General features: G+C 46.2%; 1 protein-coding gene across 1 annotated transcript; it reads left to right on the plus strand.

Moving 5' to 3' along the window:
• Positions 1–213: 213 nt before the first annotated feature.
• LOC119315706 (probable BOI-related E3 ubiquitin-protein ligase 2) lies at positions 214–1,439 on the plus strand. Its single transcript, XM_037590224.1, has 2 exons — positions 214–519; positions 619–1,439. The coding sequence occupies exons 1-2, from the start codon at positions 214–216 to the stop codon at positions 1,174–1,176; spliced, it is 864 nt and encodes a 287-aa protein (XP_037446121.1). The 3' UTR covers positions 1,177–1,439.
• Positions 1,440–16,186: the final 14,747 nt, after the last annotated feature.

The following is a 16,186-nucleotide window of genomic DNA, read 5'->3' on the forward strand; positions in this document are numbered from 1 at the left end:
GGAGTTATTTGGGGTCAAATATAATCTTCAGTTGCTCTTCTCACTCGACGCCAACCCAAGGCCATTAATACCCCCGCTCGCTGCCAACCTTGCGCGTCGTTTGCCACCCCACCGATCGATGACCCCATCCCTCACCTCTGACCCCGGGAACGCGCCGGCTTGGCTCTATATATAGGGCGTGTCATGGCCATGGACGACCAACGCTTATAGCAGATGATACTCGGAACCGGCCACCACCAACCTGCCGCTGCTCACGGGCTCGCCGCGGGTGCCTCCGCCGCTGCTATGCCTGTGAGCAGTGGGCCTTTGTATGGCTCTGCGGTGCCGAGCCAGCAGGGAGACCACTCGGGCCTCGTCACGGCACCGATTCCGGCGCCGACGTTGGGCGTCGAGCTTGACGGTGCTCAGGAAATGACCACCACCAACAAGCGGAAGCGCGAGGAGCAGTCGTCGGCGGCGTTTGGCGCGACCCAGGCGCATCAGCAGCCAATGGTCGTCGACCGCAGCCTGCGCAACGAAGTAAGTGCCCAGATCAAATCGCCACCATGCATGCACTACAGATCCATACTTTGCGTTTGATGCTTATCTAGCTTTGGTTAACCGTAATGGATGATGCAGGCAGAAAGGTTTTGTAATACTTTGGAGGAGGAGATGCGGAGGCATGAGACGCTCATGCTCTCGACCGTGGAGGCCATGGTGGAGAAGCGGCTCTTGGCCAAGGACCAGGAGATCATGCACAACTGGGGCGTCAACTGTGCACTCGGGGAGCGCCTCAGGACCCTCTACATGGAGGCTGAGGCGTGGTGCACGGACGCGCAATCCAAGCAGACCGAGGCCAACGTGCTCCGTGCCGACCTAGAGCGGGCGCTTGCCCAGCAAGCGGTCCGTTACCGTGGCAGTGGCAGCGGTGAAGGTGAAGGTGAGGACGACGCCGAGTCATGCTGCTGGGGGGACTATCACCTGGCATTCTGCGGGGGGGAGGAGGTGGAGATGCCGGTGGTGGAGCCTCCGGTGACAGGAGCCGGAATGTGCAAGGGGTGCGGTGAGAATGCGCCGGTGGTGGTGCTACTGCCGTGCCGGCACCTCTCCATCTGCGGGCCATGCGCGGAAGTAGCGTCGGGTTGCCCATCGTGTGGATGCGCCAAGCAGGGCAGCATCTACATCAACTTATCGTGATGCAAGGGTGTAATAGTTCTTGGAACGCATGAACCGGCCGGCGCCAGGCATCAGACGACGTGCATCGTCGATGAAACGCCGAACATTCATGCATCATTATTTCCGTAGTTTTAGAGTCGACATTTTGTTTCATTCTGAACCTTTTTTCGAGTCGACTTTTGTAAGTTATGTTTTCTTCTACTTCGTTTGTTCTCGACGGGGATGCTACCGCGACGGTTCGATGACGTCGATATGAGCGGATCAGTACCCCTTCTTTTGTTCGGTTTAGGTTTCTTCTTAAGCTATTGTACCATTCATTCAACAAGAAGAAAAAAAGTTTGTACTACATCCGAGCGTTTGCGGTGAGTTACGTGATCGCCGCATCAGAGTGGTGGGGGATGGTGGAGATAGTGTATACGGTTGTGTGAAAATATTCGAGATGGGAAAGATGACACGTATGACTATGGTGGTATAGAGAAGTGATTGCACGAAGGACAGAGGGTGTGCGGCGCCCGGCGGCGCATGGGAGGAGTGGGTGGGTGGCTAAGGTTAGGTTTTAGCAAGGAACCGAAATGAACGGACCAGATTTAGATCCAATGGTCCACAAAGATTGGTTGGATTTATAGAAAAAATTGCTCGGCTGGCAAAGTTGGGTTTGTAAAAATTCATAAAATTGAATATATAGTAGGAAATGTTTTAATCGCATTCATGAGTGATGAAGAGAAGGTTCGCCACAAAGCATCACATGTGAGGAAAGGTTGACCAGGGCTAGGGCTTAGATATCTAAAAGGGAGCAGATAGGAACTGATTTTAGATCTAACAAACCAAAAGACTAACTAAATTTTGCATAAACAAAACACTCAGATTCTACATTCAAACCATCAACAAGATACAAGGATATGCTAGAGTACCCTCCTCCCATGGGCATCCTTGCTCGCGAGTGCCTCTCACATGATCTGATCCGCACGCTCTAACGGTACCCATTGGCCAGGAAGCTCGATACTGGGACGGCCTCAGGGCCTAGAAGGCCTGGCTGCAGCCTTGCCTTGGCGATCCATCAAGGGCCCAACTTCTAAGAAAGCTTGATCTTAGCGTGCAAGCCAATAGTTCCCCTGGCAATGTCGGCCAGGGCCCCTATAAAACTTAGCTCTAATCCCCTCTATAAGGCGACGCTAGGGGTAGGTCAAGGGCCTCTGTTCCATGATTCAGACCCCGGTAGATTTTTATCATCTTCAATCTATAACCACCTCACACGAGGCGTTGTCACCATTAATCCAAAACAAAGTAGGAGTAGGGTGTTACCTCTGCCATGAGGGATCGAACCTGGGTAAAGCTCATGTGCAATCCCCTCTGGTACTTCCGGCTATTCTCTGCACCCTACAGAGGACACTGGTTATTTTATGCACCATCAGTTGGCGCACCATTCGGCCACTGCGTCGACAGGAGGCCCACTCTTGATCGAATCTAAGATCATGCATGGTGACTTCATGCTAGGCCAGAGCTTTACACTGGGCTCTCTCATGTTCATCACAAATGGGTCAGTACTTATCCACCTTGACCCGCCGCCCACCCCCGTCTGAATCTTCTTCTTCGGCACACTGGTGTTCGTCATCGGCTGCTTTGGCGACTTCGGACTCTATGTTCCACCGCTTCATCAAGCAGCAAACATGTCTTCCGTGAACCAGCGCCAGCAGCAACACCGACCTCCAACCCAGAAAATAATGAGCCTTCTCCAGCAACCCAAAAACACTATGTGATGTCCTCAAAAGGCAGATTCTGAACCGAAATCCTAGGAAAGAGGGTGTTGGGTTTGAAAGGAAAATGAATGCTGATGGATCTTACTGGAAGCCTGAGCATTACCCCAAAACCACATGGGTTGCTACAAAGGAACCTTCAGTGGATCCATCTACCCTATCTTGCTTCACTTGTGCTAATCTTATTGTCATTGATGAATCCTTTGATGCAAACTATAAACTGCTTAAGAATCAGAATGGTGAAGTGTTTGCCAGGTATATTGGTACTAACTGCAGGAATGGGCCACTTATGAAGAAAAGTCTGGGTGCCCAAAAGGTGTCTGGAGAATCTTCCTGTGAATGTCGTCATGACATCACAAGGGAAAAAGACAAACCCCAAACCAGAGGCTTCATATGGTCCAAAGGCTTCATACAGATAGAGAACTCACCCAAATCACACTAACACAAATGTTTTGCAGGGAAACTATAATTAGGCCTACGAATATGAGCGTGTTTCATAAAACCGCCATGTTCATAAGACCCAGAACTACTCTGCTTATTCTTATGAGTACTATTCTCCACCTGCAAGACTATTCGCTAGGGCTCCAAAGCCAAAGTTCTTAGATGCTGCACTTAGACTCATTGCTTCGAAGCCACCCTTGAAGATGTGGGTGGCTAAGAAAGCTTATATCTCTCTTTTGCAGGGAAAGGTCTCCAGCCGAAAATCAAATGAGTCTGAAGCTATTGCTAGGGACCTAAAACATCTTGTAGGGCGCAAGATCAAATGCCCAAATGGTCTTATTATGTATTTTGTTCCCGAGTCGCTTGCTATTTGTCCTATCAGTCCTAACCTGAATCTAAGCTTTCATACTCCACTTGCTCGTCAAATGTTTATGCTTCACAATACTCTTCGTGAAGCCTATCCCCCTAACTGCACTGTAGGGTATGGCACCAGCTGCTTCAGAATGGATTATTGATAGTGGATGTACTAATCACATGACTGGCGAACGAAGTCTTCTCATGGACTCAACCTTACGTCCATCTGACAAAAGTCACATCACATTTGCTGATACTGGTAAAAGCAAGGTATTGGGTCTAGGTAGAGTTGCAATCTCAAAGGATAAACACATGGATAAAGTGATGCTTGTTGAATCCCTTGGTTTCAACTTAATGTCTGTCTCAATGCTTTGCGATTTGAACATGATTGTGATATTTGGAAAATATCGTTGCCTTGTTCTAATGGAATCTGACAAGTGTCTAGTCTTTGAAGGGTATCGGAAAGATGATTTGTACATGGTAGATTTCTCAGCAGGACCATAGCTTGTCGTATGTCTTCTTGTAAAAGCTTTAGAATGTTGGCTCTGCCATCGGAGGCTAGGGCATGCTGGCATGAGGAACTTGCATACTCTTGCAAAGAAGAAGCACGTCATAGGCATCGAGGGCGTGAAGTTCAAGAAGGATCACTTATGCGGTGCCTGTGAAGCTAGAAAGATGACGAGGGCAAGCATCCCTCGAAGACAATCATGACAATGACTCAAGCCTTCGAATTGCTACACATGGACCTCTTCGGCCCTACTCACTACTCTACTCTTACTACTATTGCTTGTCTCTATGGCTTCGTCATTGTTGATGATTATTCAAGATATACATGGGTGCATATAATTCTCTACAAGACTGAAGTGCAGGATGTCTTCAGACGCTTCGCACATCGAGCCATGAACAACTATGGCGTCAAGATCAAGCACATCAGAAGCAACAATGGAATTGAATTCAAGAATACCGGCCTCGACACTTATCTCGATACATTGGGCATCACTCATGAGTTCTTAGCTCCGTACACGCCACAGTAGAATGGCATCGTGGAACGCAAGAACAGAACACTCATTGAGATGGCTCGGACGATGCTCGATGACTGCAAGACACCAAGAAAGTTCTGGCCTAAAGCTATTGATACTACATGACATGTCAACAACCGTCTTTATCTTCACAAGCTTCTGAAGAAAACATCCTATGAACTCCTCACTGGTAAGAAGCCAAACTTCAGTTACTTCAGAGTATTTGGTGCTAGGTGCTGGATCAAGGATCCACATCACACTTCAAAATTTGCACCAAAATCACATGAAGGTTTTATGCTTGGTTACGCAAAGGATTCACACTCCTATAGAGTCTTCAACCTCTTTCAATATAAAGTGGTTGAAACTGTGGATGTGCGGTTCGATGAGACTAACGGCTCGCAAAGAGAGCACCTGCCAAATGTGCTAGATGAAATTCCACCCAGTGAATCCATCAAGCTTATGGGAACTGGAGAAATCATACTGTCTGAAGTACAGCCTGAAGAGGAACTTATCATCTCTGCACCTAATCAACCTGAAGACAATGCTCGGCCTGAAGACAATCCTTCATACGATGAAAATGACCAACAAGAGCAAAATCTTCGTCCAGTTCATCCTCGTATTGCAAATGAAGTATAGATTGAGAAGATAATTGATAGCATCAATGCACCTGGTCCACTCACTCTTTCAAGGGCAACACAACTAGCAAATTTCTGTGGGCACTTTGCATTCGTCTCAATATCTAAACCCAAGAAAGTTGATGAAGCCTTCATGGAACCTGAATGGATTCAAGCTATGCAAGAAGAGCTTCAACAATTCGAGCTGAATAATGTATGGGAACTGGTCAAGCATCCTGATCCTCGTAAACACAATATCATAGGCACTAAATTGATATATCGCAACAAGCAAGATGAGCATGGTCAAGTTGTCAGAAACAAGGCTCGTCTCGTTGCTCAAGGATACACTCAAGTTGAAGGAATGGACTTCGATGAAACATTTGCTCCTATGCCTAGGCTTGAAGCTATTCGCATACTGCTAGCCTATGCAAATCATCATAACATCCTTCTGTATCAAATGGATGTGAAGAGTGCCTTTCTCAATGGCAAGATTGAAGAAGAAGTTGATGTTGCACAACCGCCTGGTTTTGAAGATCCAAAACATCCTGACATGGTTTACAAGCATAACAAGGCACTGTATGGCCTCAAACAAGCCCCTCGTGCTTGGTATGACACACTCAAGGACTTCCTGAAGAGCAAAGGCTTCAAACCTGGTTCCCTGGATCCCACTCTCTTCATGAAGACATATGATGGTGAACTGTTTGTGTGCCAAATATATGTGGATGACATTATCTTCGGCTACACTAATCAGAAATACAGTGATGAGTTTGGATACATGATGCAAGAGCAATATTAGATGTCCATGATGGTTGAGCTGAAGTTCTTCCTTGGTCATCAAATACGACAGCAACACAATGACATCTTCATATCTCAAGAGAAATACCTCAAAGATTGCCTGCAGAAGTTTGGAATGCAAGACTGCAAAGGTTATACGACGCCAATGCCTACCAAGAGTCATCTAGATTCTGACGCCAATGGTAAAGAGTTCGATCAAAAGGTATACCGCTCCATGATTGATTCCTTGCTTTATTTATGTGCATCTAGGCCAGATATCATGCTTAGTGTTTGCATGTGTGCCCGATTCCAAGCGGCACCAAAGGAATCGCATCACTTAGCTGTGAAGCGAATTCTTCGATATTTGGCTTACTCCCCAACACTTAGATTATGGTATCCAAAGGGCTCAGAGTTTGATCTAGTTGGATTCTCGGATGCTGATTATGCTGGTGACAAGGTGGATCACAAGTCTACATTAGGCGCATGTCACTTTCTGGGACGATCACTTGTATATCTCTCTCCACTACTGAATCTGAGTACATTGTTGCTGGATCTTGCTGCGCTCAGCTTCTATGGATGAAGCAAACACCCATAGACTATGGCATTCATCTGAAGCAAGTGCCACTCTACTGCGACAATGAAAGCGCCATCAAGATCGCCAACAACCAAGTTCAGCACTCGAAGACAAAGCACATTCAGATCCGTCATCACTTTCTCAGAGACCATGTCATGAAGGAAGATATTGATATCATTCACGTCAGCACTGAAGAGCAACTGGCAGATATCTTCACAAAGCCCTTGGATGAGAAAAGGTTTTGCATGTTGCGGTGTGAGCTAAATATCTTGGAATCATGAAATGTCCTGTGATCATGCACACATCCTAACACTTATGCATGTTGATGACTTAGATGTGCAAACACATGAAGTAATGTACATCTTCAACTAATGAAGACTTACACTCTAAGTGTGAATACATTAACGTGGAATTTGACTTCAGAGCGCCATGATAATTGTGCTTCGTGTCTGTGTCCAATACTTCCTATACGGTGGGTAACGCCGCCACCAAACTTTTGTTTAGAATACTTTCTGCTGGCATTACATTTGCAAAGTCTTCACATTTGGTTTGTCTTCAATGTTAACATCGCTTCATGTTTATCTTCAATATATTGATTTGGTTTATGTCCTCTATAGCATTCACTTATAGCTATGTCTTCTAGTTGAATCTTTTGAACTAACTGAATGTGATTAGACCCTAACCTTTCTATGCTTCCGTCTCAAATCTATCTATTCAAATCATATGCATTCTAATGAAACTGTCGAATGTCTTCTCTGCGTCCTTGTCAGTAGAAGATACAGAGACAAACATTAATCTGTTTTCAATGCTCAATCCTTTTTACCTGAAACCCGGAGAAGCGGGAACGACCACCCAACAATCCAGGCGTACGTGGGAACGTGGAACTACCTCCAATGTGTTGCATGATCACCACGTGTCCTTCAGATGTGAACCGCCAGGGGCACCTACGTAATAACATTGTGCCGTCCCTGTCCCTATAAATACACGCCTCACCCCAGTAATTATCTCTTCTTCCACTTCGCTCTCTCTCTCGCAAAAACCCTAGGGCCACCGCTAGCCCCCGACGACGCCGACGACGAAGCGCTTAGCTGCTGCGACCTCACCGACGCCGTCCTCACACTGGCCGCGGACATCGTCTTCTCCGCCGTCGCCGCAGGTGTCCGCCGTCGTTAAGTTAGGGCACGGAAGATCGAACTGCTCAGCCTCATCTCCTACTCTGTCTAGTAGTTCCTCGAGTGGTAAATAAAAACTCTTTTTACAGTCTTTTTGATCCGATAGATTCATCCTTTTCAACCACAAGTGGTTTCTGTTGCTACAAAGTTGAACCTATCATGTTTTGCATCTCATAGCATGCCTAGTGTGTTCACTTATGCTTCACAAAGTAGTTAGATTCCTCACTTGTACTTATTCGTGGATTCGTACAAATCTGGAACCAACTCTCTACATATGAGTGAATGTCTTCACACTATGAGGTCAATGTCTTCTAAACTGATTTATCTTCAAAATCTTCTAAGAATGCATATGACCTCTTCCCCTTCCCTCGCATCTCTAATGCTGTCACAGGTACATGTCCGTGGGAGAATCCCTTGGTTCTCATAGTCTACATTCATTTGCAGAGTTCTTAAAGCATCACATAAATTCTCCTGAAGCCAGTTCCTGTCTGACCAGTAGACGAAAGAGTTTGACAGTGTTGAAGCCTTTCAGTCTAAACTTCATGGCAAAAGAGAAATCAGCAAGGAAGGGTGGCAGACAACGCCGTGGGGGTACATCAATGGACCTGCCCGAAGATCTCTATGAACAATACAAAACTGACCCCGAAGAAAGCTATGGTCAGCACAAGACACGAATCCAATGGATTCGAAGATACTGGGCCGAGCAATGGTTCAAGTACAGAATTGTCACCAAGGAGTATGCTGAAAAGAATGCTCTCTCGTGTCCTTGGGGAGATATTCTCTATAAAAATCTTCAACCCAAGACCAGAACTGAAGCCATTGCTCCAGGATTTTACCCTTGCATGGTCCGAGGACCACAGCCTACTGATGCCGACCCATCGTCATTGCTATGGTGTCGAGATGACAATCTGTTCAAGCGCAACTATCAGTCTGCAAAGAACTCGGCCAAGGAAAACAAGAAGTCATTGGGATTAGACTTCAACCCAGGCCCCTCCGCGCCACGTGCTGACGGCACACGCGAAGCTGAACCCAATCTTGTTGGGCCCTTCTACAACTTAGAAGGTATCATCATTCACATTTAGGTTCAAGGGGCAGTCATGGACCACTCTGCAGATGACGCTGATTCTGACGAAGTGCCTGCACCACCGAAGCCTGTGAAGCAAAAGAAACCAAAGGCTTCAAAGCCCTCCTCTGCACCAAAGGTCTCACGGGCAAAGCCTCTGGCACCTGCACCTCCTGAAGCAAGTGTGCAGTCTGAAGATCTCTCTCGCATCTTCGAGTCTGACAAGTTGAAAAAGCCCATGCAACCAACTGGTCAAGCATTGACCCCTGCTGCTGTTTTGAGAAACGAGAATGACGCCATTGATCTGTCCAGCGACGACGATCTTGGTGATGACGCTCTTGAGAAATTAATAAAGAGCAAGCAAGAGGCGGAAATCTTCAATGATCTTCCCCTCTTTGATGTGGAGATTCTGTACAAGTTTATTGATGAGTGCTTTGATAGCCTAGACCTCAGTTTTGATGATCTTCAGCTCCCAATTGGCCTCAGCGTCTCGTTCCATGGAGCCATTGCTCCTGAGCCGACTCCTGCACAGAAGATTGTTGAGTTGAAGCACAAGATTGACTATGAAAAGGCTCAGTTCAAGAAGCACATGGCCAAGCATAATATTGAAGACATTCAAAACTTCAAGGTCATGATGCATGAAGTCAAGAAGGCATTTCACAAGAAACGAGAAGAAGCAAAAGGTTCTCATGAACGCATGAAGAATCTTGCTGCCAAATGTGTTCAAGGCTACAATGAAGCTGAAAAACGCAAGGCTTTGGGGCGACCAGGCATCGACCCCAGAATGGCTGTCAAGAAGAAGAAGAAGCCAGCTGTGGCCGAACCAGAAGCATCAAGGCAGGAAGAACCTCGCATTGTCTTCCCGGCAAGTATGACAGGCTCAAAGCCTAAGGTCCCCACAGTTGCTTCGGAGTTCAAGAAAACGAGAGCAGCTGAAGCCGAAGCAAGAAAGAGCAAGACCAAAGCCACCACTGATGATGCTCCACCAACCAAGAAAAAAAAACAAAGAAGACAGACCAGGCTACTTCCACAGAGCCCCTTGTTGTCGAGCCAATTTCTGTTGCTCATCCTTCCTATGCACATCAATAACGTCGTTTGGTAGTTCATGAGCCTTCTTCCATAGAAGCTCCTGAAGCTGAAGAGAATCCAACTATTGACCCCACCACAGCTGAAAACATTGGTCATCAAGACAATGTTGAAGATGATGAAGTCCTTCCTCAGATCGAGCACAATTTGGTATCATCGCCTATTCTCACGAACAGCAAACTCATTAGCATTGGTCGTCCATTGACGCCATTTGCTCAGGATGACTCATGGGCTGATCACCCTCAAGAATCCCCTCGTGATGAAGAAACACCAGTTACTCCCCCACCACAGGTCACCACTCCAGTGATTGACAGTGAAGACCTTGAGGCCCAACCAACTCCATCTCCACAAGCATCGCTAGCGTTTCGCAGGCTTCACAAAGGACCAAGGCCACAGGTCCCATTGTCAAGTGTTCCAGAAGGAGAAGAGCGTCAATCCATCTCACGCAAAGTCTTTCCTGAAGCCTCTCCTACTGCGAACATCCCTGAATCTGAAGCCAAAATGGCTGAAGATATTCCGGCTGCATCAGCCAATGATCAAGAAGAAGAACCAAGAGATGCAGAAAGAGTTGCTACACCCCCGTCCAACACTGAAGTTGTTCTCGAGGAGAACATGTCTGACCCTCCAGCTCCTGAAGTGGAGGTTACCAATACTGAGGCTGCCACCAACACTGAAGCCAATGACGTTGTCATGACTGAAGCTAATGTGGTGCCAGATGTCGTTGCACCTGAAGCTTATGCTGCACCTGATGCAAATCTGCAGCTTGAAGCCAATGCCTCTGCTCTTGTACCACCTCCCAGGCCACACACCATCGAGCAAGCATATGATCGTGGTCAGCTTGTTACAGTCCGCTGGCCAATTCTGGTTCCTATGCCTTCTCCGGGACCTCAATTTGCCTATCATGTGGAGCACAGGCCTCAGGTCCAGAAGCCAAAGCCAAGGCTACAACAGTTCCCAGGTACTGTAATGTCACCAGGATCGTTTAATCTGAATGGATTCAAGGCACACAACACATTCTTCGATAGTGACAAGAACCCCTACACAAGGCCAAGAATCTCCTCAGATCGATTCTGGAGTTATCAGCAACGAAGCTACTATTCTTGCATCTTGTACAATCAGGGGCGCATCTTCCCACATATGCGTCTTGATTCTGAAGCCATTGCTGGACTGCCATGCCTTGAAGAAGCCCTTGACTGCTTCCGTGATGCGGGTCTGCTCAACTTTGTGACTGCCAAGGAACACTGGAATGAAGGACTTCTGCTTCAATTCTATGCTACCCTCCACATTCATGGATACAAAAGGGATCCGAAGACTTGGATCCTTGAGTGGATGACGGGCGATGTACATCATGAAGCTAAAGCCCAAGAAATCATTGAGCTTACAGCCCTGCCCACTCCTGGCGAATATTATGAACCAGGTTGTCAACAACACCAGAATGCTTTGGAGAGCATTTTCCAGAAGCTTGAGCCTAACATGAGCCAAATGCTGAGCATGATGAAGCCTCTGCCACGCGACGCTGAATACCCAACGGAATTCTTTGTCGAAGACCAAGAGTATCTGCCCCGCACCATTTACCATATCATTAGAAAAATTCTATGGCCTGTCAAAGGACATTCATCTGCAGCGAAGCTTGAAGGAGCAATGAAGACTTTGGTTTTCTATATCTTCAACGGCATCAGCTTCAATGCTCAAGACTTCTTCATCATGTAGTTGGCTACATCTGGCTCCGACATCTTTGGTCTGAAGATCTATGCTCCATGGGTAATGCGCCTTATCAAGCTTCACTCTGCCTTCAACTATCAGCCGTCTGCGAGCAATCATCTAGTATTCTTTCCAGAGGTTGATCTGTCTGTTGAAGCCATTTACCCAGAGCCTACAAAGGATCTAATTTATCTTCACAATGTTGATCGTCAAAGCTTCACCCAGCCCATTGAAGGAGTTCAGGCCGTCTCTTGTGTTTATCCCTTGGCTGGCAACACACGTGCCCCTCGCGCCCAAACTGAGGCCACTGGAAGCACCATTGCCCAAAGGCCTCGGAAGCGATCTCGTGTTCTTAATGACCAAGAGCTTCTCGTCGCTCTACATCAGAAACAAGATAAGCATCATGATTGGCTTAAGCGTCAGATGTAAAGCCTCTTGGTGGACGTCAATCGCATTCGTAATCTTGCCACCAAGAATGCCTTTGTTACACATGAAACCTGTCGGAGGTCCTGGAAGATTTTGACATTTCTCACTGCTGAAGCAGATCTTCAAGACGATGGCTTCACAGAAAGATTCAAGTCTGACTCCACTCCTCCAAGGAATGCTCACTTGCGTTGGACTCCCTCACTTGAAAACTCTAACTATTCTTCCTCAGCTACAACGGTGAATGCCATAGTCATAGATGATCAAGATGATGCCACTTCACCACCTCCACCTTCAGCGCGTGTCGACACTGCACCAAGTTCTTCTGCACCACTGGACCTCAACGACGACCCTACTGCTTCGCCTACTCCTCGTGGGAAAGAGTAGAAGCTCTATGTCTTCAAACCTTTTTGGTCATTACTAACAAAAGGGGGATAAAGCATATGAGTTGATAGTCTTCAAGCAGGTCCATATGGGTGGTTGCTTTAATTTTGCTACATTTGCCAAGTGCTTACAACTCTTGCTTTTGAAATATTTGGTTCGTTTTGAGTTGTAACACCTAAACTTGATGGTCGTCTGCTACCTTTTATTTTTAGACACTATGTGATGCGATGATAAATTCCTCATGTGTGACGATAAATTCCGCACGAAGTCATTTTGCAGATGTCCATTCTTCATTATGCATGTCATTATCTTTGATATATCCTTTTATGCATGATGAATTGTCTTCATAAGTTGAAGAGGAGCTCCGCAAGTACAACTGTAAGTGCATCTAGTGCCACCCATAGTTGGTTTTGGAGTATTGACGACAAACCTGGTTGAGGGACTAATGTGTTTGTGAGAATTGTAGGATAACACAGGTAGAAGTCCCTCATTCATTCGGTTTTCCTACCAAAGATGACCCTTAAAAATGTATGAAGACATTGAAGTCAAAGGTGGTATGTGAAGACACTCACATTGAAGACTATGACAAGAGAAGACATCGAGTGAAGACTATGGAGCGCGAAGACTTAGTTGTTTCGTCATTCTTTTTCTTCTTTGTTGAGTCATAGGAATCACCGTACTATTAAGTGGGGTCCAAGTGAACCATTCAGAATGATTGAAGTGATGCTTAACCAAAAGTCCTATGTCTTCGAGCGAAGACAATGAGAGCAAATCTTATCCAGAGCTGGATAAGTCAGCTTTGCTTGTAGCCCAAGTAAAGTTGCCGTGTGTGTTTGAAATCTGACGGTTGGAACACGTGTCAGTTCCTTAGTGACCCAGGGTCATTTTGGACAAATCAGGTCGGGTTGCCTAGTGGCTATAAATAGTCCACCTCCTACAACCATAAACGGTTGGCTGCTCAGAGTTAGTGTACGGCTTTTGTCGTTTGAGAGCAACCCACCATGAAGCCTTTGAGAGAGAATTCCCTGCGAGGACAAAGCCCAAAACACCCAGAGCCAAAGAGTGTTAGGCATCACTGAAGTCTTCCTGTCTGTGTGATCTGAAGACTTATTACACTTGAGGACTGTGAATCCTCCAGCCGGTTAGGCGTCGCGTTCTGAGCATCCAAGAGTCATTGTGGATCGCCGATGAACGAACTCTGTGAAGGTTTGGAAGTCTATCTTGAATACTTACCAAAGTGATTGGGTGAGGACTGGGTGTCCTTAGCTCAAGGGGAATAAGGTGAAGACGTGGTCTTCTGAGTTGAATCTCAGCCTCCCTAACCAGACGTACAGTTGTCACAGCTACTGGAACTCGTCAAACAAATCATTGTCTTTAACGATTCACTAGTTTCATCCTTCCCATTCCTTTACTTACTATTGGCTCTAGTGAAGTCATTGTATGATTGCATTATCTTTTGTCTTCACTGAGTGACCGATTGTTCTGATTGGCTTCACACTATCTTCCTACCTGATCTATACTGCCTAGCTAGTATTAGTCATTGTGCTTTCACTTCATTGAATACTTGACTATGGCTTGCTTAGTGTAGTCTACCTTTCGCTGCATGATAATAGGTTTATTTCTATCGTTTGTCTTCAAAACTTCCATGTTTTGAAGACTTTCATAAAAATCGCCTATTCACCCCCCTCTAGTCTATCACTAGCACTTTCAATTGGTATTAGAGCAAGGTACTTCCTTGTTCTGTGTGATTCGGTCTAACCACCTGGAGTTTTAGCTAGGTCGACTGCAGGGATAATCAAAGTCTCCGCTGCGTGCCCAGTCTTCAATGGAACTGAATATCCCTACTGGAAGAATAAGATGCGCATGCATCTTGAAGCCATTGATGTCGAACTATGGTATATCGTCAAGAATGGCGTTCCCAAGGCTGGTGAAGGTGTCACCATTGCTGATGTCAAGAAGTTTGTTCAAATGGACTCCACTGCCAAGAACATCATCTGTGGTCATCTGACCAAAGGACAGTATGGCCATGTGAGTGCTTTGGAAACATCTAAGCTAGTCTGGGACTGGCTCTCCAAGGTCAATGAAGGCGTCTCAACCCAGAGAGATCAGAGAATCAGTCTCCTTCGCAACCTCTTTAACCGCTTCAAGAGAAATGACAATGAGAATGTCCAGCTCACGTTTGATCGACTCACTAACATCACAAATGAGCTTCAAGCCTCGGCGCTACTGAGATCACCAAGCATGAAGTCATCAAGACACTCCTGAGATCACTTGACAGCTCGTTTGACACCCTAGCCCTGATGATTCAAGAACGTCCTGACTTCAAGACACTCGATCCGTCTGACATACTTGAGAGGCTCAACACACATGAGTTTCAGCTTTCTGAGAAAAGAGACATCTATGGTCCCAACTATGGGCAAACTCGTGCCTTGAAGGCAAAAGCTGTCTCCTCATCTGAAGAAGAATTTGACAGCAGTTCTGATGATCCTGAAGACATTGGAAAGGAGCTTGCTATGCTTGTGAAGAAGTTCCAAAAATTCACCAAGAAGAAAGGCTTCAGAAAGTCTTCACGATCAAGCTCAAGGAATGATGAAGCTTCTGCTCATGACTACCAGAAGAGAACATGCCACAAGTGCAAGAAACCTGGCCACTACATCTCCGAGTGTCCGCAGTGGGACAATTAGAACAAGAAGAAAAAGAAGAGCAAGGAGTATGATTTTGACGACAAGAAGAAGAAGAAGAAATACTCAAAGTCTTCTTCCAAGTCTTCTTCAAAGTCTTCATCACACAAGAAGAGCTCATCTGGCAAGGCTCGTGCGTTTGTTGGCAAGGAAATGGATTCAGAGGAGGAGTCCGCTTCTAGGGAGGTGGAGGTGGAGTCTGAGGAGGAGTCCGATTCTGGCGTTGCGAGTCCGGCTACAGCATACGTTGCCAAGTCCATCTTCAACACTGAAGACAATGACTTCATCATCGACACCGATGCAAATGACAAGGACCACTCCGCTCCCACCTACTGCTTCATGGCACACGGTGCCAAGGTAAACACACGCACTACTCACTATCAAACATCCAGTGAAGATGACTCTAATTGCGGCTCCAAACCCAGCTACAAAACACTTGCTAAAATTGCAACTGAACAACAGAAAGCTATGGAACATATTCAAAAATTATTAGACAAAAGCGATGACCTGTTAGACGCTGAAATGACTCGATCTCAGTCCTTAATTGAAGACATAAAGAATCTTCATGTTAAGTATGAGGAACTTGAAAGTCGTCATGAAACACTCTCAACAACTCATGAAAAGCTTTCCTATGATTATCTTCAAAGGAAGCAAGATCTTGAGAAATTGAGAGCGGCTCATGAAGATCTTCAAAAGGAAAACGAGTCACTTCGTGCCAAATAGATCAGTCCCCCTCAGGAAGGATTTGAACCACCATGTCTTAAATGCATTGAGCGTGACAACGCTACTTCTGTTGCTGGATGTTCTACTGGTGCTACTATTGCAATATCTTCAACTGTTGATGTGGTAACTAACCCCTCTGCCGAGGATACCACTGCTATTGCTGATGAAAATGCAAGGTTGAAGACATTGCTTGAAACAGGGATGTACAAAAGTCTCAAAGGGCATCAGGCACTATGTGATGTTCTCAAAAGGCAGATCCTGAACCGAA

This window comes from Triticum dicoccoides, chromosome 6A (assembly GCF_002162155.2).
Source record: "Triticum dicoccoides isolate Atlit2015 ecotype Zavitan chromosome 6A, WEW_v2.0, whole genome shotgun sequence".
Lineage (NCBI taxonomy): Eukaryota > Viridiplantae > Streptophyta > Magnoliopsida > Poales > Poaceae > Triticum > Triticum dicoccoides.

Excerpts from the sequence above, each read along its gene's own strand:
- LOC119315706 (XM_037590224.1), top strand. The coding sequence starts at position 214 with ATGATACTCGGAACCGGCCACCACCAACCTGCCGCTGCTCACGGGCTC. Across the intron at positions 520-618 it reads ACCGCAGCCTGCGCAACGAA|GCAGAAAGGTTTTGTAATAC; the intron begins GTAAGTGCCCAG and ends TGGATGATGCAG.